Source organism: Hylaeus volcanicus, chromosome 5 (genome assembly GCF_026283585.1).
Source record: "Hylaeus volcanicus isolate JK05 chromosome 5, UHH_iyHylVolc1.0_haploid, whole genome shotgun sequence".
In the NCBI taxonomy this organism is placed as follows: Eukaryota; Metazoa; Arthropoda; class Insecta; order Hymenoptera; family Colletidae; genus Hylaeus; species Hylaeus volcanicus.
The window spans coordinates 13,757,828-13,780,177 of record NC_071980.1 but is presented as its reverse complement, the minus strand read 5'-3'; the positions used below and the strand labels follow the sequence as shown (position 1 = coordinate 13,780,177).

The 22,350-nt window shown below is 34.7% G+C and overlaps 1 protein-coding gene across 6 annotated transcripts in view; it reads right to left on the bottom strand.

Annotated features, from left to right (window-relative positions):
* The window catches only part of LOC128876107 (E3 ubiquitin-protein ligase MIB1), a 421,765-nt gene that overhangs the window by 168,984 nt on the left and 230,431 nt on the right, over positions 1–22,350 (bottom strand). The window contains exon 10 of one of the 6 annotated variants that reach the window (XM_054122208.1): positions 2,330–2,348. The exons of the other annotated variants lie outside the window; for them this stretch is intronic. Within the exon in view, the coding sequence (XP_053978183.1) occupies positions 2,345–2,348 (4 nt within the window). The 3' untranslated portion in view covers positions 2,330–2,344. Of the gene's footprint in view, positions 1–2,329; positions 2,349–22,350 lie in introns of those variants that run through there. 6 annotated transcript variants of the gene reach the window in all.

Sequence of the window (22,350 nt, the reverse complement as noted above, 5' to 3'; positions counted from 1 at the left end):
ACCTCATTACACAAAATTATTCAAACGCATTTTATGCAACTACTAAAGAAAAATGTTTTCTCGTTTCATGATTCAGACCATTTCCCAGAACTCCAGGTATCTCGCCGTTTTGATATTGAAATCAAATCTACAATGTCAAATTTTCTTTTGCGAACGTCCCTTTATATTTAAAAAAAAGTTTCAATAACAAAATTAAATTAGATCTTGAAATTATATGCATTATAAAAATACCTTAGCTGGATCAACCTTCTCCTTTAATTACAGAAAGATTTAAAAATGACACAGCACGCTGCAGCGGTTCAACTGTACTTGTACAATTAGTTACTGGAGCCAACTGTTTTTTTTTCCTAAGGTGATCAGAAAATTTCCTATCCGATCAAAATGTATTCTGTTAAAGAAAAGTACATAGAAAAATAAGGTAGTCCATTTATATTTGTATCTATCACCCATAAAGTTGTGTATGTTGATGTTTATAATGTATGATTATACTTTAATTCAATATCTCTTTTAATATTCCTTTAAGTTGGCACTGACTACATGGTTTTGTTTTGTTTTCTTTTTCAAACGAACGCTTTTCAACGTACGCTTATTGCGCAGTATAATGTTCTACACATGTGAGAACAACTCTCTCTGAAACCGGGTATCGCCGCAGTTTCCCGTATCAATGAAATCATGATTTCGGCCCAGAAGAGTTCGTGTACGTTATTTCTCCGATCTGTCGGCGGTTAAAAGCCGGCAGGCAGCATAGGCTTCGTTTGACACAAGCGATATAACATTCGTCGCCGGGATCGCGTAATTATGAAAGTGTATGTCCGTCTGGTCGGAATTGGTTTCCAGTCAAATTGTCCACGAATCCGCATGAATGCGCATTTACTCATCCCGTGTATCGATGTGGCTCGGCGAATCTCTGTCGCGCTGATGCCTGCGCAATATGTTCATTATGCGCGGCCATTGTCCATTCATACGCGCAGCAATATGTAATTGCTTTTGTTGCGGTCCGCGGATGGAGTAATGCAACACTGCGAGCCCGTATTTATCTCTAGAATAATGATCAGCGCTGCCGCGGATGCCTCTTTTAATATCGAACGTCGCCCATTCGATTTGACGGATCCACGCTTTCGAATTGTCTGGCACTTGCGGACAGTGATGGAGATTCATTTTCTTTGTCTCAATGAACTCGATTGAAAATTATGCAATGGGGGGAACAATTACGGAAAATAGCTAAGTAGAAGATATGTTATCAAAATAAAAACAATTTCTTAATATGTAGATGTGAAGATAGAGCCAAGTTTGAGCATTCTAGCATATTAGCGATCTGTGCAAAAGGGATCAAACTCCCTGCGAGCTTTTTGACACAGGTCTGTAGAACAAACGACAGCCGAGCAGGTGAAAAATAATAACGGAGTCTGCTGACAGCTTGTATAGAGATATATTAGAGAATAATAGAAATAATTTGGTGTGTGCTTAAATTAAAAATTAAAACTATTTCTTGTACAACCTTTGTATCCAAGAAGTTCTACAATAGAATTCAAAAGATTTTTCTAAATGTACCAATGGTGGATGTGCCAAGACAAATTTTCAGAAGTATGTCTTTAAATAAAAGGATTGAAAACTATGGTGAAAAGCTAAATATTTTACGTACAGATTCCATGTAGGTATAATAGAATATAAATATTCTGAAATATCATTTTAGAAGATTAAGATACTAGACATAAATTTATGAAATTACGAAGAATGAAGTTTGCGAACCACATCTAATGATTTTGTGACTTTTAAATAAAATATTCTGAACAAATTTATTTATTTTCAACGTCTATTATGACTTTGCTTCATATTGATATAAATAAGAATATACTACAAGACCATAGGGAAAAGAACACGCTATATGGACCCAAACCTTTCTCAAAAACTCAGTAATCCATCTAAGGCAAAGTTTTGATGTGCTAAATGATAAAATAAATCATTTCTAACAAAGTACATATATTTTGGAAATAAATTATCGCACAAAATTTAAATTTAGCATCACGTCGTGTTAAACTTTAGTAATAAATGTATTTGTAAATATAAGTACAATTGAATAAAACTAAAAAATATTAAGGAAAATTATGCCACAGTTCTTTCATACGTACATAAGTTGGCACTATTAATTTGTTTTTAGAAGTATGTATGAAGAATTTATAATCCATAGAATCGCACACATTTCATTCATTAAATTTCAAAAAGTAACTATCACTTCTTATTATGTAAAAGTTAGTTAAAACTGCTTATACTTTCGTAGACCATACTTACTCAATTTGGCTCTCGCACAATGTTCAAGGAAGGTAAAGTGGTAACTATGAATTTCTTACCTGCAACATACAAAAAGATAATCATTAGAATAAATGACAAAATACAAAATACGTGTACAAATTGTGGAATCAATGAATTATGAAACGCAGGTTCGGAAGTTAAAGCGTGAAACAATTAGAACCACGATTTATGTTTGAAAATGACATTGCACGATTAACACGATGTTTCAACCGAGATTACGGTTCTTCATATTCATTGCTCATTTGCTGGTCCACATAGTTCAATTATTAGGAGATCATTTCGCTAATAGCAATAAATCAAGTGTGATGTAACGAGCTAACTCCCATTTATGGGATTTAGAAATGTATGAAAATTTCTGCACGCTTCAAAACTGAATGCACATGTTGGTAACGTTTTACTTCATTGTTGTGAACAATAAAATAAACGTTTTAGACTCCGAACGTTCGCCTAACTCGGATAACTAAGAGTTCTAAAACTTTTTTCATCAAACAATGTAAAACTATTGCAAACATACCGGCTGCAAATGCATTTTCTCTTTGCTCTGTTCCTTTTAATAACGAACGGAGCAAACTGCTCGGAAAAAATGTGAAATAGAGCGGAGACGTGGCACTTTAATTATAATAAATTCCCTTTAAACATTTTAATTATAATTAACTCTTTTTTCCGCCCTACAAACTTTTAGAAATGTAGCGAGGCGGAGTGCGCGGAAGGTTACGAGAGACGGAGAAAGAAATAAAGAGAGACAGAAAACAATAGAAGAAAGAAATAGGTCATGACTGTGGTCAATATGCTCGAATTTCGCCAGAGGCACTAGACTTCGATAATTGTATTCTTTACGAAGGTTATAGTTAAAATGATAATAAATATGCAATAATATAAAGCATATGATAAATATTTCAGTATTTTTGGTTAAATGTTTTCATAGTGAAGGTGCTCAATTAAAAAAAATATATATATTCTAATTTTTAGGAGAAAACTGAAAGCAGCAAAAGCAAAATTTTATGAACTTGTATGTAACAAAGGGATACGTACGATTCGATCAAATAAGTATTCAAATAAGCTTTTAATTATTCAACGAGAAATGTAATTTGTACAATTAATTTTAAAATTAATTAATTACCTTTCATAATTTTGTTGGTATTTGATGGAAATGTTTACATTAGTTAATAATTTCGTTCATATTTGATTGGAAACGTTCTTTATTTCTACCAAGTATCTCTTTCAAAGAACATATTGCACGAGTGGTCAAGGATGCAAGCTTTGAAATGCATTCGCGAACCTCAATTTGCAAACAACTACATTGAATATTTAAGCAGATAAAAATTCAAGCAAATCAAAATTGACTGCAAAAATTAAATTTCAAGATGAGTAAATGATGAGAAATGAACTTTATTTTCAATCTTTTAACAGTTTACGTTCATATTCCATATGGAGACTTCCTTTGAACTTTTTTTTTATTTCAAAACAAATGCTTTAATAACAGATGGAATAGTCAGATTAGTACTTCTTAAAAATACATCACATTCAAATCAAATGAATAGGAAACAATTCCTAAATAAATTCAAATACAATTGCTTGAATCGTTTCTTCATTTCGTTTCACTTAATATATTTAATAATAATACAAATCATTAACTCAACAAGTCAAAAATTCTAAAACATACACTTTCTTTCAAATAATATTATTAATCGTACCTACAAAGTGAAAGAAAATAATTTCATTGCAAAGCATGGCTCAGATTTTTACTTTAAAAAGAATTCATCGAAGTATTTTCACAAAATTAGTGTATAATTAATATTCCTAAGATAATTAATTTATTGATAACCAAGAAATAACTTCTTTTTTGAAAAATAAAGTAAAATTCATGCAATGGAGGATTAAACATAGCGTTATGGCGAATGCATTATTTAGGGTCCATGTGTTACCAAATAATTTTCGGTATACTGCGTTATAAAATATGTATGTGTACGACGTCCAACAAAGTAGCCGTGAAGATACCAACCACCTGTTTCTTCCGGCTTCCGACAGGCGTCCGCCTATTTCTTCGGGAACGTAAAAGAAAAGAGAAAAAAGCGGGATCTTCGCCATTCTGTGAAATTTAATTAACACGCACGTCTAACGCAAGTCCCTCCGTGAACTTTCTCATCGTGTCACCAACAGGTGACTACGCGACTTTCAAAGTGGTTTTCTCTGAGTTTCTGCGCCTCGCGGGTTTCTTTCTTCAATCAGCTGAACTCTTTTCCATTACTCATCTTCCTTCAACCGACTCTCATCCTTCCTTACAATTAATATTTCTCTTTAAAGAATCTCTCTATAAAGGATCGAGCACTGTTCCATAATATTTCGTACATTTATATTTTAACCTCTATTGTCTGAAATTATTCTAAATCTACAAAAATAAGAGCATATTTTAGAAAATTTTTGGTATAAAAATTATGTAATTTTTAGATAGAGCGATTAAACTTAAATTTATGAATATACAGAGTGAGCCACGTAAAATGTCATTTTCTCGGAAATTATATTAGTGATAACGACAAGGTGTTTTTTTTTTTTATCGAATGTCATATTAATTTTTGTTGTTGTTTTTGTTTCACTAATTGACGCACAAGCGACACGACTTCTGGATTTCATATCTTCTTTCGGTGTAGAAGCAGTGGCCATTACTTGATTCTTCACTCCCCATTAAAAAAAATACAATGATGTTAGATCTGGTGATCTAGGAGTCGAAGAAACTGGTCTACGTCCTATCCAATCTCATCGTACCTTATAATACTAAAAAAGACTTGTCGATATCACTAATAGTTTCTGAGAAAATAGGTTGTAACGCTTTACGCGGCTCACTCTGTATAAACATTGATGAATAATGATCAAAAATAAACTTATATGAATAATACACAATTTATACAAGGATAAAGTACGTCCAATAGTACTAAGTACAATAATAACACTATCGTAGGCAATACTGCAGCTAATGACTTATAGTAAACAAAGATTTACACTAAGTTTAAATAAAAATTCATCAATTGAAATGATAAAAGAAAAAACATAGTTAAAAAGGTTGTAATATCTCATCCAGAAAAGATTGATTTCGCATAAGACCATAGTTTTACAAATCAGAACTGTATTACTACAAGTTTTATAACTTACTAAGTTATATTACTAAAATATATCATTACAAATTCATTTAATCCAATACATCAACGTCGTATCTTTTCTACTTTATTACTCTTGTTTAAAAATATTTAAAATAAAAGTGCAGTGACCAGTCGTCTTCAATTTTAAATAAACAGCAAATCCCCAAATGTTAATTTATTAACAAAAATATTTATATCGGCTGACTGCTTTTACTTAAACGCATTTGGAATAAAGGTGTAGTCAACAGTCGATTGATTAAAAGTTGATTTATTAACAAAATTTGACCGCAATTGCGTGTGAAACATACGCAATCTCATCCTCTTGCTCTCCCTCCACAACAGGGGCTGATGTATCATAAACCCATGATATGGCACGCACAGCCAGTGGCCCTAATTCAATTGCAAACCATAGGTCCAAGTTTCCTCCAACGTTTCCGCATAACACACCTGTAGGCTACACGTGCCACAATGGTCGACCGTTGCGATACAGATGTTGCGTAGACTAATAACTTAAACGTTACACGCTGACTTAATCTTGTGCGCCTCACAAGTAAGGATTATTGTCGCTATGATATGTGAACCAACGACCTTATGGTGTTAATAAAATCGCTGTGAACTGAAGATTCTTCGTATCTTTTTCATCACAGGAATCATTTTAGAATTTCCTTTTCCTTGATATGATGCACACATATTTATTCATACTTTAGAAATATAAATAAGTTACTTTTAATGAAAATAGTTAAAATTAAATTTAATACACGTGATCTCATACAGTCAGCTTCGAAGAAAGTATGTGTAACAAAGAATTTAACCGGCTTCAAAGAGAACTACTAAAAAGAATTAAATAATTTTTTGAAGACATAAAGATGATCAATTTATTAGGAGGTTGCATTGAAGGCCACTGTTTTTTCGTGTTTTTTGAGCATTTATTTCAATAGTAAAGTAGATTAGGAAAAATCCATATGTGTTCACTTTGAATTGACCGCTGTGTTCTTTGCTCTACGCGCGTAGATCAAAGAAATCAAAATCAGAGCGCGTGTATACTACGCGCTAGATAGCCGCAATAGCATAGACCTACGCGCTAGTCAGCCGCAGTAGAATAGGTTACGCAATAGTCAGCCGCAGTAGAATACGTTACGCAATAGTCAGCCGCAGTAGAATAGGTTACGCGCTAGTCAGCCGCAGTAGAATAGGCTCGCGCTAGGCGGCCGCACTCTGATTAGTCGGGGTTTTTGGTTAATATCTCCTTAACGAAGTCTCTGACAACATTTTCGCAAAGGAAAAAGTTGTTTCAAATCACCTCCCGAACCACTCCTTTAAAGGTGTTACAACATTTTTGGGACACTCTGTATACTAAGTATTAGGTGGACTGGAAAGTAATGTCGTTTATTTTACATTAAATTCGAACAAATGTTTAATAAATTCCTTTTTTTAATCAATTATGTATTAAATAATCGCCCTCGCTATCAACAGCCTTTTGCCATTTAGTGTGCAAAGTTTCAATGCCAGATGGATCAAAATCAATGACCTGATGAGTGGTAGACAAGTATTTAAAATTGCAAAAACGACATTACTTTCCAGTCCACCTAATAATCAATTTCTTTATGAAGTTGGTGCCAAACTGCCTTACGAATTTGTATAATTGTTTTCCGTCACGCAAATTGTGCAATTAACAAAGTTTTAAAAGTATGTCTACATAAACATTATGACAAATAAAAACGAGAATTTGCACTCACTTGAAATTAATTCTGAAACAAATTTGACTGCCCAGTCTTCTTGAACAAAGTTTCATACAAGACCAGACGAAGGAGATTGAGTCGCGATACGCGAATGCTATTCGAGTGTCTAATTGAGGGAGAAGCGTACGAGGTGCCTAAATTTTCCGAATGCAGCTGTACGCGTCAGCGTCAGAGAACCGATATTGGTTCCTCTTCCAACGCTCCCTTTCCACTCGGTCGCCATATTCCCACCAATTCTCGCGTTTCCACGCGGGAGCTTCAGCGAGCCTGGAGAAATAGGGAAACTGAAAGGTGAACCTAGCAAGACATCTACTCTGAGGAGCAGTCTGGGCTCTCTCTCTCTCTCTCTCTCTCTCTCTCTCTCTCTCTCTCTCTCTCGTCGCCCTGTCTGCAAAGCAAGTTTTCAAGCAATTTAGCCGAGCGAGACGTTCGAGCCACTTCGAACATTATTCGAGTTTAAAAATGTTAAAAAAGTTTGGAAGTCTTTAATGGCCTTAATGAATTTGAAAAAAAGATAGAAGTTTCGGAAGTCTTAATGACCTAGGATATCTTGGAAGTCTCGAGAGCTTTTTGAAAGGTTAGAATTTCTTCTTCTTAAAACGACGAATGCATTGATTGAGGTATCTAATATGTGAACGATCCCGACTGGTAAGATGAAATGTCGCTGGAAGTGGACGAGGGTCTTGAATGTTAATCGTGACTCTCATGGTTCGGGCGTATGGTAGCTGAAAGCATACTTTGTTTGGAAGAAGATAAGAAATTAAATTATTATTCTTATTGTTGGTAGAATATAAATTAGTATAGTTATGCTGGGAATAATACAAGATAGTCCAACATTTTTCTTTTCTTTCCAGTAGATCGAATGAAAGATTCGACTGGAATGTATAGTAGAAAGCAGACACATGTATTAGGTTGTCCCAAAAGTTTCTTCCATTTCATTAATAGGTAATACATACACAATATTTTATGTCTAACGTTACATTATTGAATTGCATACGATTCATTTTGCTCCATTACTGTTACAACATTAACATCTAAGAAATTAGGATGTCTATTTAGATAAACACTGCTACACAAAATAACTGTGTGCAAGTCACGAAAGAAACTTTTGGGACAACCTAATATAAAGCAGAACTAAGTTCTCTAATGAAGTATTGAATATATTAAATTTCTTTTATTTTATTACATCCAAATAAAATCGCTAAAATTATAATATCTTTGTTACGTATGTAAATATAGAACATACATATTATAGTATCGTAGTACAAAACAGGTAGATGTTGTCGTATGTATAACCTGTGAATGTAAGATACAGCAATAAGCTACCTAATTTCAAAATCATTACATGAAATAATAGTGAAGTAATAAAATAAAAACAAAATAGAATGAACGTATAGGGTATGTCAGAACAAATTTGGCTGCATGAAGAAACTGATAAGATGTTTAAGTAAGTGTACAACAAGCTAAAATTTAGTTATGTAAAATAGACATTAGCAAAATGATATTAAATTTTGATATACATAGAACAAGATGGTAACGAATAACAGGCTACAAGGTATCACATCAAACTTCATTGATTTCATAATTAATCATTCCTCAGGTACAAAACAAAGTAGGTCACCGCAATTCTGTATAATAAAATATATCAAACCTTCAATGAAATTTGTCAACCTTTCCAGTTTTCAAATTTTTCAAATCAAATTTTTTCGAAAAATTCATTAATTCCATAGAACTCATCATACCAAACTTTCCAATAAAGAGTTTCAAGAGGTCATACGTCCACGAACGATCAAGTTCCCCTTCTTTAAAAGTAGAGAATTATGTAGTGAGAGGTTAATATTTTATACGGCATAGTGATCGAGAGAAAATATTGAATCAAATTGTGAGTCGTAAAAAGTAATGAGGGTACGATACCTGAAGATCGAGAGGAGCAAAATTTCATTCGGGCAATAAATGACGATCAGATGTACCATTTTCCACGTGGTGAATTGAGAAAATAAATCGACGTCTTTATTTTAATATATGACCATGTAACAATAGAAGACATATACAATCTGTTGTAATACTTTGTAATATGATAATACATGATACCGATGAACCACACAAGTTGCATTACCGAAACATTGAATTGTCTGATGAAGACCAAAGGTAAAAAGATCAACATGTACAAAACAAAAACGAATTTTTAATTTGTCTGGGAAATTCAAATACGGTAAATCCTCTTTAAGTAGTGCGATCATTTTCTTCTTAAAAGACACGTGATTATTCCTATTATTGGAAACTGTTTGGAACTGGAGGCTTGGAACGACCCTCGACATAGGGTTATTTGAAAAAACAGACTTTTGCAATCTTGTTTTCAATAAATAGGTAAAAAATGTATGATATAATGAATATAAAAAAAAAATCCTATGTCAAACCATAAATATCTATTTTAAGGAAGTATTGGACTTTTTTACTTCAAATATACACCATGGTCACAAAACTCTCAGTTCAGCACCAGTTAACTCAAGCAAAAATAATGACATTGAGAGACCGGTTGTTTATGTTTGTTTAAAATGTTCAATAAAACCTACTGAAAACAATCCATCAAACAGTTTCTTTCTAAAGAATGGTTAAAAATACCTCTCGTTCCGGGGCTGTCACCGTGTTGTATACCGCCTTAATTAAATAGTAATTAAATTTCATCTACCTCTCTCTCTTAGAGGCATATGCCAGACCTTATTTAAACGCAGTTTATTGTATTCTCCGACATGTCTGAAGTCGATTAATCGTGCGAGTAATTCGATGTTTCCGAAGTGACTGGAGGCGTTTCGAGCCCATCGCTACGGAGGTGCGAAGAGGGAAGGAGGATCGGAGACGCGCGACCGAGTGAAGTACGAGCTAGTAACGTCGGCTGGGAAAGTGACTGCTTTTAAACCGTCTCCGCCACGACTGATTGATGGAGTTTCCTAGAACTGAATTGCATCCTAGGCACACTCCAGGATTCCACGACACCGAGATATACAGGAACGTGCCTTCAGCCACCTCGAGGACTGCCAACTACGGTAACGCCATTACGCAAACGTCCACGTTTCTCGGTAAGAACGTACCGACATGGTATTACCTGTTCGATACAACAGCTCCGGGCAAATTACCGATGAAGAAACTACAGCGTCGACGTCATCTTGTTAGTACTGATCCCGGGTTCGTTAGCGACCGTTAACACTCTCTTGTCTTTATGAGATTATCTCCAGGAACGAGCGGAAAGAGTTTAATACCGTCAATACCTTGTATACATATAATAAGATATACATATATATATATATGCAAGGTACAGCAATAAGTTACCTAATTTCAAAATCATTACATGAAATAAGAGTGAAGTAATAAAATAAAAACAAAATAGAATGAACGTATAGGGTATGTCAGAACAAATTTGGCTGCATGAAGAATCTGATAAGATGTTTAAGTAAGTGTACAACAAGCTAAAATTTAGTTATGTAAAATAGACGTATATATATATATATATCGCGAACAAGGATAGAGCATTTTGGAACTTCATGACGAGATTCTAACAGAATTTCTATGGGATCACCAGGGAGATATTCTCTTTGAAACAAACAAAAATTTGTTTAAATAGCCTTAGCCATTACGAAATTATGCGTAAACATGACCAAACATACATATAAATACGCAACCACATATGAATCGAATCGATAAACTCTTTTTGAAGTCGATTAAACAGCATCCTACACTTGCGTGACTAATTGTGCAAGAAATGCAATTGGTAATGTAATATATTGACGTTATACTTGATATGAAGAGGGTTCACGCAAACGTAATAATTAGTTTATTAGTACTATACAGGATGGTCCACGTAATTGTTTCAAGTCATAACTCCGTTATTATTGCATTTACGAAAAAATGCCAAAGAAGAAAGATAAATGGTTCGAATAGCACTACATCTGTAGGCCTTTAAATTTTTGTTAGATGCAGTAGTGCATATGCAATTAACAATTGTGGGGTGAGTTGCGAGTGCGTGTGCGTGTGCGTGTTTGGGTGAGAGCGACCGGGTCATGTCGCGACAGACCGGCGCCGATATGTTTGGAAGTTCGTTTGACTGAGAAAGCGTGTTGAAAGAATGTTTAAGATCGAATGATAGGTATTAATGTTTATATGAGATCATCGATGACCGACGCCGAAAGCCGAATGATAGCGAAGAATAAACGTTGTGTGACTGTAACCGATGGATCCGTGGAACAGAGTGCAAGCGAGATGAATGCAAGGAGATGAATGGATATAAACGTATGGAAGTTCGATGAGCGAGTTAGTCTTGAGCGATCAAACTTAGCGTGTAGTTTGTGTATTGCGAGTTGAGTAATTTTAATACAATATATAACCAACAATTAAAGGGCTTTTGAATCTTCCCCATTCCTAGAGAATCCTACACAATTGCATCATTTCTTTAAATAGAAGTGCATATTTTTTGTTTACACAGATCGATTCTTCTGTTCATTCTACGTAAAAAATGAGTAGGGTACTCGGGCTAGGGGATTAGGGGTAGCAGAAGAGAGGGACAGAGTGAGGAAGAAAATGAATTTACCTCGCTAATTTGTTGTGAACGCACAGTACCACAAATTCCTTAAAAATTCGCGTGGCGCTCAACGTGTTAAGTTTATCTCTCTGACCTTGTCACCATACACCACAGGTAACAAGTGCGTTATCCTAATTGTAAAAAAACGTCTTTAAAAACGTTTAGTTCCTATGCATTAATCTATGGAAAATTTATATCCCGAGGTGCTCGACAAGCGATGAAGATTTCCAGCCATTCATTTTTCGCGGCAAGCTAACGTGGAAATAAGTTGTCGGTGCCTGACTACCCTAGGCAAAGATTGCAAAACGATTCTGGAAGACACACCGCAGCAAAGGTCGCTCCTCTAGGACGGCGTTGGTTCATTAATAAAATCTCGTTGAGTGGCTAGCGAGAAGACTCGGGGTAAGAGGAATGGCGCAGGAGAGTCGACCGGTTAGTCCGCAAATAAACGAGGTGAACGCGATCTAACCGGTAATAACGTGAAGGTAGGTTAATCCATCATTGATATAGGTGGAAGGTATATTAATGGGTGGGCACTCCCGATGGAGGTAAGAAACGATCGCAATGAAGTATGTGGCACGATGGAAGCGACTACGGAATCATTAATTACGGATTACCACCTATCTACCTCGTCCTCGCCTTACCTGCGACGATAGGGAATAATGTGGTCTACGAGATTTGTCCGTCCCTTCCGGCAATTTTCCTCTTCTCTTAATTAACTGCCCGCGATCTTATGGCCGGCCTCGTTCGTGCGCGAAGACAAGCGCGAGAAGTGCTTTCACTCGTTCGCGAGCTTTCTTTTGAAAATTTTGCTCGACTATGTTGAAGCATTAGTTGATTGAATCTTCGACTTGGGACTTTTCGTTGCTCTGGTGAATTTTGCTTCGAGAAGTTCTAACCTCTTACGTCGCAAAAAATGATTTCTTTTTGGAACGGTGGCTTTAATTAATGTACGCAGTTAATTCTGAATTCCTGTTAGTGCCGAGGTCTCCTAGATTCGGACTTTGGTAGGAGGTGGGGCATGTTCAATGGGGTTATTCAATGGCTCCTGGGGTTAGGAGATATAGACATTCGTCGCCTCGAGTACTCCTGTGCGCCTCGTGCGTGGAAAATACCATACATATCTGTCCCGAGTCCTTCGTGAGTCATTGATGTAAACAAGAAGTAATGGTTAGTGTAATTTACATTATTATATGTGTGCGTTTCGATTGATTATTTATAAAAACGCAAGGGCGGTAGATTATTTAATGCGTTTAATGACAGATGAGAATCGACGATATTAATCCTTTGCGGTCGTATGTCTACTCTCAGCCACCAAAGCTTTTTTACCGTTCCGGTCGTATGTCTGCTCTTAGCAACCACAGCAAAGAACCATACTAATCTTATACTGTATTCACCCATATATCATTTTACACTTTCTCTATATTTTCATTATTTAAAATTAAATTCAAAGCATTTTCAATGCCAAAAGGTTACGTAAACCGAGCTCCAGCGGGACTCGAGAACTTGATATTTAGCCCTTTGGGGACGAGTGTCGGCAAATAGCCGCCCCAAGAGTATCGCTCGTCAATCGGCTCCTTCCCCAAAGAGCTAGACATAACCAAGAGCAGCTAAAGTCTCTGCCAGTCGGTTGCAATAAACCACACGAAATTTCAAACAATTGTTCAATCTCCTTTGTTGTTTAATCTCCTGCTCAACGTCAGTCCTTCCGGGGAGTGTAAAAAAATCCTCGGCGCGGTAGATTTTATTAAATCCCCTTACGACAGTCGAAGCCCGGCCGAAGTCGTTAGACGTCAGCCAGCAAACTAGCATAAATCAGGCTCGGGTCAGCGGCAGATAGCGGGCGTAATTACCGGGTGGGTGGGGAGGAGGGATGATTATTCGAGAAGAGACAGAGTGGCGCCGACAGAGAGACCGTTGGGGGAGAAGAAGGTATACAGGGAACAAGTTGCGTAAAGCGTGACGGAAAGAGAAGACGAATGAAAGACTGTGTAATTTCAGAGACAGAAAGAGAGGGATGTTGGGAGCGAACGATGGAAGGGAGACAAGGGAAGAGGAACGATGCCACAGTGCTCGACTGCACACACTGTGCTACAAAAAGACCGACCAATCTACATACATTTACAATGCACGGGTTTTGTTGCCCTGCCCCGGCTAGTTGTCTCTATCCGCCACCTTCCGTTTCTGTCTGTCACGTAGACCAATCCGAACGAGCCGTCGAGTTCGGTTAGGTGTTGGTGGCCGTAGGCTGTTTTATTTCGTCGATGCACTATTCTTTCTCCTCTCCTGGGTAGCCGTCGATTAAACGATCGCCACGGATCCCGTGGGTAACTGACCATCCACGATCACTTTTTATCTTCCCCTGCTTGTTATTAACAGAAGGGCGTTATCCCTGTCGGTCAAAATTTCACGCTCTCGGTTTTTTTACACCGAGACAAAAAATTCGAAAACATCTGTTACACAGACAGAAGTTCGGGAGTAGCCTTTTTAAGATCTAATGCATTGTTATCTAATTGTTACTTTGTAAACAAGTGTTGTATAGAAAACTTTACAAAATTATATTCATTAAATTGAATTAGATTTGTAGTTTCCCATCCTGGGATATAATATTTTAACACCATAGAAAAGAAAGACAGTCCACTTTTTATTTATAAAGTTTATTTACACACGGTCGATTTTAAAGAAAACTGTTAGTAAAGGTGTAGAATAAAATTTGTTCGTACAAAGATGTGACTACACTATTTTGAGTAACAAATATCCATTTTTCTTTTTTTATTCCTTTCAACATTATTTCAATTTTGAAAAATACACTACTTTTGTAGTTTACGTTTGTATTAATATACTAGCTTAATATAGACATATATTTAAAGAAAAGTGAATGTGTCGATACTCTTTTTACTCACAATCAGTGTACACTCACATATGCAAAATTATACAAATCGAATTTAAACACACCATCGAAAATATTCGAATAATTACATTCGAATGATTAATTAATAAAATGTGTATCTTGAATTGGAAATGTGTATCTTGTGGGATAGTCATCTTGCATTTATCCAGTAAATCCTGTCTTGCACTTAACCAGTCTTTACTGTATACAGTATTTACAGTACATTTACTATAACCACAGGTGGGTTAAAAAAGTATTTGAACTTTGTATGAAATTTTCAAGAACAACATTCCTACGAAAGTTCTGGGTACACTAGGATGTAAACAAAAATTGTTCAGTTTGCCCGAAACTAGGTAGAACCAAGAACTGTTTCAAATTTTCAACGCAATCATCTTTTCTAATAATGTAACGACGTGAATCGCAACAAATCTGAAATGCATAAATCTGAAGGAGGATTAATAATGAAGTAGTATAAGAAAGGAAAATGAAATAAAGAAATGTCGCAACGTATCAACTAAATGTTTTAACGCAAGATAGAACAGAACTAAAAAGGGTATGTACAACGAATTTCTAAGGGCATTATACAGATTTTCTTTGCTGTTAAGTGGACATGATAATGACAACAATCCTTGATTAGAGTAACTAATTCTAACCTACATTTTGAAAGTGAAGTGATTAAATTACCTTTAATAACTTTAATAACTGAAGAACAACGAAAAAATGGTCATCTAATATAAATTTTTAGTCCGAAGTTTTCAGTATTAAAAGCGGGACAATTTGATACGTTCTACACTGATCTTGGAAAAGATCTGCAACAAAGTTGCAAGCTTTTTTGTTCTTAGATGAGAATCAGAGGTAGAGGGTGAAGGATGTATGACACGTTCCCCAAGAACGCTGTAAAAACGGAGATGTAACCCGGTCGTGTTCGATGAGTCGCAAATTTTTTCTGCTTGCAGATGTTTTAGATGAACTGAGGGCAAATGTTGAGATCGATTTGCTCGACCTGGGTGGTTGCATGTGTATTGGTCACAGCTGAGAAAAAAATAAATGCAAAAGGGATCCAAGGTTTTAATTACGGGGGTGTTCTTTCAAAGAACATAGACAAATTTGAATTTAAATTGAAATAAAAAGTAATTATCTGAAATAATATTTCAGTTTTTTATTACTTGAGGGTATAAAACTGTTAAGATATGTATCAAAAAATTAATATTTTTACAGATTTTTACAGATATTTGACTAGTAAAGAATTGGAATTGTCACTTCTTAACTGTTACGCTGCCTGTTTTAATGTTTAAGCGTTGACGTGCTATGATTGCCGTTTTAGAAGTTGAATATTTCCGAAATTGATAAGTTTTAGGTAGGTATATTTTGATTCTTATAAAATCAGAATTCAAACCTCTATCAAACTCATTTATACAAATATTTGACATGCATTTAAGAAAATTAAGTTCAATTATATCTTCAACAGTGTTCATCGCAAGTATTCTCCCATAATTGTCTATGTATTTCTTGAATTAATATTTTATCTGATTAAACAGTATTAAATATCCAGTTTGATATTATGCAAGAATGATTTTTTCAGAAATGAAGTCAATATTTCGTTAACCCTTAGGTTTAGTGTCAACAAATGTTTAATACCTGCTTACTTAGAATTCGACGCTTAACCCACTTATGACATACGAAATGTCCTATGTACAATCAAATATCGAAGTTGATCTTCAAATCTTCAAAGTACTTCCAAGTAGAAAAAATCAGGGACCAAAAATAACAGTTATTCTAAAATTTTCAACGATAAAAATCATTAATAAAAAATTGATTATTATTGAAATTCAAGATAATCAACACAGAATATAAGGAAAAAAATCGAAGAATAAAATGATTAAAAACTATCGATTTTTAAACTTTTTGGTTACAAATAACAGTTATTAGTGTCCAATACTTTTTGAATTGCTCAAAGCAGTTATCTATAAAAGAAATACATTTCGATCACTCATAACAGTTATTGCTATGTTATGAGCCATCGAAATAAACTTCTCTGGTTCATAACAGTTATGAGCGATCGAAATAAATTTCTCTCATCGATAACTCTTATGAGCGATCGAAATAAATTTCTCTCAACGATAACATTTACCAACAAGAGACAAAATTTTCGGTTACTTATAATCCTTAGTTGTAATCAATACGATTTTAGTCGATGAAATACTTGTTATACCATGATTTTTTTTCTTTTTACTTATAACAGTTATGGTCCCTGAAATAAATCATACATTATTCAATGATTCTTTCAAACCTATTCAATTCTTAGATACAACAATTCTTCGTACAACGTATCATTTACAAATTACATTCAGCATAATATCCGCGTCATCCTGTATCATAGCAAACATCTACGGAAACAAAGTTGCCAAGTTATTGGAAGTAACGAGAACAGAATATCGATAGCGCTCGCGGTGAATTGCAGGGCATTTGATCATTAAGAGTTCAGTTTGGACGACAGAGTTCACAGTGCCAAACTTGTCTCCTCGCCCTGAATGCTTTCCAACAGTTTTTTACTAGTCCCTGGAAGGGGATCAAATTTCTTGCCACCTGCTCTACGACGTAGAACAGATCCTGTATAAGACAGGAGCGAAGTGCCCTCGAAACGGAGAATCGTAGTCAGTAGTCACAGACACATCGTTAAACAACGGTATTCAGCATTCTGAAGTCGGTAGCTATTGCGCAGGGGCGCCATTAACGACCTAATTCGTCCCACGGGCGTCCTTTAAGTGGCATCCTGCCTCCAGGAGACTGGAGGCGAAGACGGGATGGTAGTAGGGGCCAAGCTACGCGTCGAGAGCGCGAGATTTTTGTCAGCAGGCAATCTGCATAGATTTACATCCGCTTAGTCGCTTAGTTAAACGCTTTATCAAAGTCACCTTCTCCGCGCAACCCCAGAGAGCGCCTCTGGGTAATAGACGGTCATTTCTCCTATGGCCGACCAGGGTACACCAGAGAAACCTCACGATTCCGCCCTCGTTTTGTCAGCCGTTCATCCCTACACGGGACTTCAATTATGCTTAAAGCGCGCATCCTGTCCTCGCTTATGCGCGAACCACAACCTGGACGGGGTCAGCTACGGTTTCCTCTAATTACCAACTGTTTTTAATCGCAACAATCGTCCACCGTAGACACGATCTCACGTTCAACTGCGAAAAGAACCTAAGGAGAATTTCCCAACAGCTGTGTGATTTAGCTTCGCGATTGCGTGGATGCGTGAATATTATCGCAGTCCCGTTCAATCTTCGATTCAACTATTAAGTCATTGCATAAGTAATATTGCTTATGTTTATTTTTAATCGTAAATGTGTTGATCACAATTTCTTATAACTGTGTCCCTTTTTGCGATTAACTTCTTCATTTCATCTTCATCAAATTTTCTAACTTTTAAATGAAGAAAACTCATCCAGTGCTAATTTCACGTGGTTGCTGTTACTGAATTTCTTCCTTATTAAAAATTGTCGCAGTGATCGAAGTAAGTGGTAACTGCTTGATGCAAGATTTGTTGAGCATAGTGAGTGTGGTCAAAGATCTCAACAAAGATTTTTTACTTTTCTCTATCCCCCTCTCTTATTTAAAAATAAACTATAGAATGTTCCTCTGCATTATGCTTCGTGAATTTCGATTTTGGTAACATTCTTAACATTTTATTGTTCGTCTGGCATAATATTTATTTCAAACGCATTAGTGATGTATTTACAAAGATTTTCATGCATATTCTACATTTACCAGTTTTAGATTCTCATCTATTTTACATTCTCCGATTCTTGCATATTTTATTTACAAAATGAGTTATTTTTGGAAAATGGGATATATTACATCTTGTAACAATCTCTGATTCTATATTTATCTTTATCCAACCTTTTTCTATCTTAGAAACATTTTACTCATTAACTTTTTATAGGTTTCGTTAATATACCTTCAAGAAAACTCTTATATTGACTAAACTAAATACATACACACATATACTATTATCTTATAACATCAAAAAATGATTACAATCCACCATATATAAAGATCGTCTGCATTATTGGAGGAAATCGGAGTTCGAAATGCCTGCAATCATAAAAATTTTTATGATCAATACACGCATTCCAAGATCGGCGATTTTAAATCATCCTGTATGCGTCGACATACGCGCCTGATAACATTGAGGAAATGTAGAGATCATTTTATGAGAAATGCATTTCCCATTCCCCATCTGTTATCCCCTATTTATTTTTCAAATATAGTGATCCAATTTATTATACGACTTTTATGATACATTTTATTGCCGTTTATCGTTAAACGTTGAATCATGGATCACTATTGACTGAATGGTACAGTAGCCAATGGGAATTTTGTATGTGCTGAGATTTTCATCTTGTGCCCAACTCTAGAAACGAAATACTCCAGTTGCAGCACTAATATGTGTATGTAAAACATTTTTAAAAATAAATATGACTCTGGATCAAAATTCAGACAAAGCAGGGATATGACTAACGAGACATGTATTGTAATAAAAATAAAAATCAATCTGTAGAGACCTACAGCATAAATTTAAACATTGAATAGAATTATTTTCAAAGTACTGTGAAGCACTATTTTATATACTACTAGTTTTTTTTTTTTTTATATAAAAAAATTGAATACCAGTGTATTCTAATTTGGATTGTTATTTTGACAATTGTACGACGTATAAAAACATGGTGTCTTTAACACACAAAATATTTAATTTGATATTAAAAACTGAATGTTTAAAGACGTAAAAGCTTCTATTGAATTTGTGGTGTCGAATTGAGAACGTATAATTGGCACTTCAGGGATGATCGCAATAGGGTCAGCGGCGTTTCCTCTGAAAACAGGAATCCACATAGGAAAACACTTGGAAAAAGTAGGAAAACGCCAAGGGACATGGAGGGTAACGCCTTTCTCTGTGATGCAGCATGCTTGTGATTAAATCCAACACCGATCCATGTGAACATTTCTTTTATATGGGATCTGTATTGCACTGCTCTTGTAAGATCAGTGGATGTTATTGTTAACATTCATTCTTGATTATTTTACTTTACAAAATATTCTTGAAATTTATTCTTCATTTATTTTATTTTATAAAACATATATCTATAACACATTCAATGCATTCTGTTTTGTGCGCTATGTATTATTTATCATGTATTATGTAATTATGTATGTATTGTATAAGTAGCGAAATAATCTCTGTAAAGAGGTTCTAATTGCATTAAATAATATATATATAACACATTTTTGATCACTTTACTTCATAGGATTCATTTTCAATTATTTGAATGCTTAAAACAATTTTAGCGTTCATTTTTAATTAATCTTCGTCACAGAATATGTTTAGCCATCGCTTTTAATCACTTCAATTTATAAAATGTTTTGTAACATTTATTTTAAATTATTCTACTCGATAGATTCATTTATTTGCCATGTTTAATGGATAATGTTAAGAAATAGTGGATGAAGAAGTAAATATAAACCCAACACAAAAATATACGAATGATTGATTTTATTTTAAATCGATCTCAGAGCGTTCATCTTCTGACTTTTTACAAGAGCACACTATACAGCTCGCAGCTTTCCTTTCATCTTCGAAAACGTTTCCATCAAAATCCTTTGAAGTTGAAATACAGTAGGAACAAAACGCTCGGAACATTTCGAGCCGGATTGAAAGATTCAAGGATAAGTGAAAAATGTTAAAATCCCGATTTCCGTGGAATTTATTCCGCGCGTCGGATTAAAGAGCGAGGAAAATTGGTTCCCGCGGCAATAATGGAACCGCGATTTGTAAAGTGTAAATGTAAATAGGAAAAAAACGAGTGATTCGATAAGGCCGAAGATAGGATCGAACGTATTGCATCATATTTTCCATTAGGAAGAGCCAATTGCCGCGGCGGTTGCACGTTAAACTGCAATTCCGATAACATAACCACAAGTTATCGCTGTCCTGGAGACCAAGAGAAAATCCGCCTATTTCGATCAAATAGTATCCAACGAAACGGTGGGATTCACCGCATTCTACGCAAACCAATGTTTCCTAGCCACATGTATAAACATTTTGCAAATTGCACTTTTTAAACTATTCGTGTAAGTATTGTTACATTGAGCGTCAAAAAGAGAAAGACAATGGTTGACAAGAGTAGTTTAGGCTATGGTGTTATATTTAATCTATTTGACCCCAATTTGGCCTCTGATTAATAAAAGTGACAATTTGAAAAAATGTTTGGTTATTAATTCTTTTTATATACTCTAATTAGAATGATTTCTTCTTTATATAAATACGTTTGGCAACTTTATAGTCTAGATAAAGTGTAACACTATTACTTTGTCGGCTGTGATGTCTGCCTTAGTATATCTATAGTAATAATACAATCAAAATATGAGGTTTAAAAGTATTAATGTTTTTAATCAAATAAATATAAATTATGAAACTGAGAAGTGTGGAACATATATATATAAAAGTCAGTAAATGTAATGATTAATAACATAGAATAAAGAACATCTTAGAAGTTAGAACAAATCAATCGACAACCTAAACGAAAGGTAAAAATCCCAGATTAGAAACTTTCTTATATCCACAAAGGTTGTACATTCCTGTTGACCATGTATACTTCTAGTACCTGATGGTCTTCACTAAAGATTCACGTATATAAACAAAAAATGGACAGAACCTATATCTACACACAAATTTCGAGTAACAAACAAGCAAAAATAGATTTTTGATCCGTTTTTCGTTGATCAAAAATATAAATAAACATTATACAAAATTATATTATATTAAATATCATGAAGAAATCGTTGTAAGTTATTCTTGTCTGTTGCCTATAATATATTTATTGTAAATTGTGGAACATAAAAGTAGATAAGAGGATTCATGAAATGAAGATTACATTTTTTTCATACGTATAGAGAGATTACACACTTTTCCTCAGCAATATGTATTAAATATTTCATCCGCGTAATTTAGTTTATGCCAACTGAAAGCCCATGCACGATGATTTTAACGTAATTTTAAAATACGAAGCACGATAGAAAAAAATAATAACCTTTTACTTTTTCGATCACTGTTGTACACGTCGTTTTATTTGATATTGCGTTGTACGCAATTTCTCCGCATTATTTACACGTTTTGCAAGCGTTATTAACGAAGCGGGAGCTCTTTATGCCCGAGTGTTTTGTACTAATTATTTGCAGAACGCAGCTTCAATAAATTAGTGATTTGAATTGTTAATACTTTACCGTTAAAATCACGTTTTCCACATGGAACAATACGTCAAATCTGGGTTAAGTGGCTATTTCATTTTACTCGACCAAACCATTAATTTTATTGCCCTTTCGTACAGTTTATTATTTCAAATACCTCTCTGAAATGTTTTTACTTCATTTGGCTCTGTGGCTCGATATTGTTATTGTTTTTTATTAGTACAAATTAAGAAGGAATTATACATTTAATTAATTCCTGAAGAAAACGCGAATTAAGGTTGAAATGTAGAGTGAATATTAAGCATATGTATCGGAAAACAAATGTTTACTAACTACATTAAATTCACTACTATATATTTTTACATTTAATTACTATTCAGCGAATTTTTATGCATGTATATTAAGTAAAGATATGGGAAAATGTATAAGCATGTGCACAAATGTAAATATATTCAAAATATA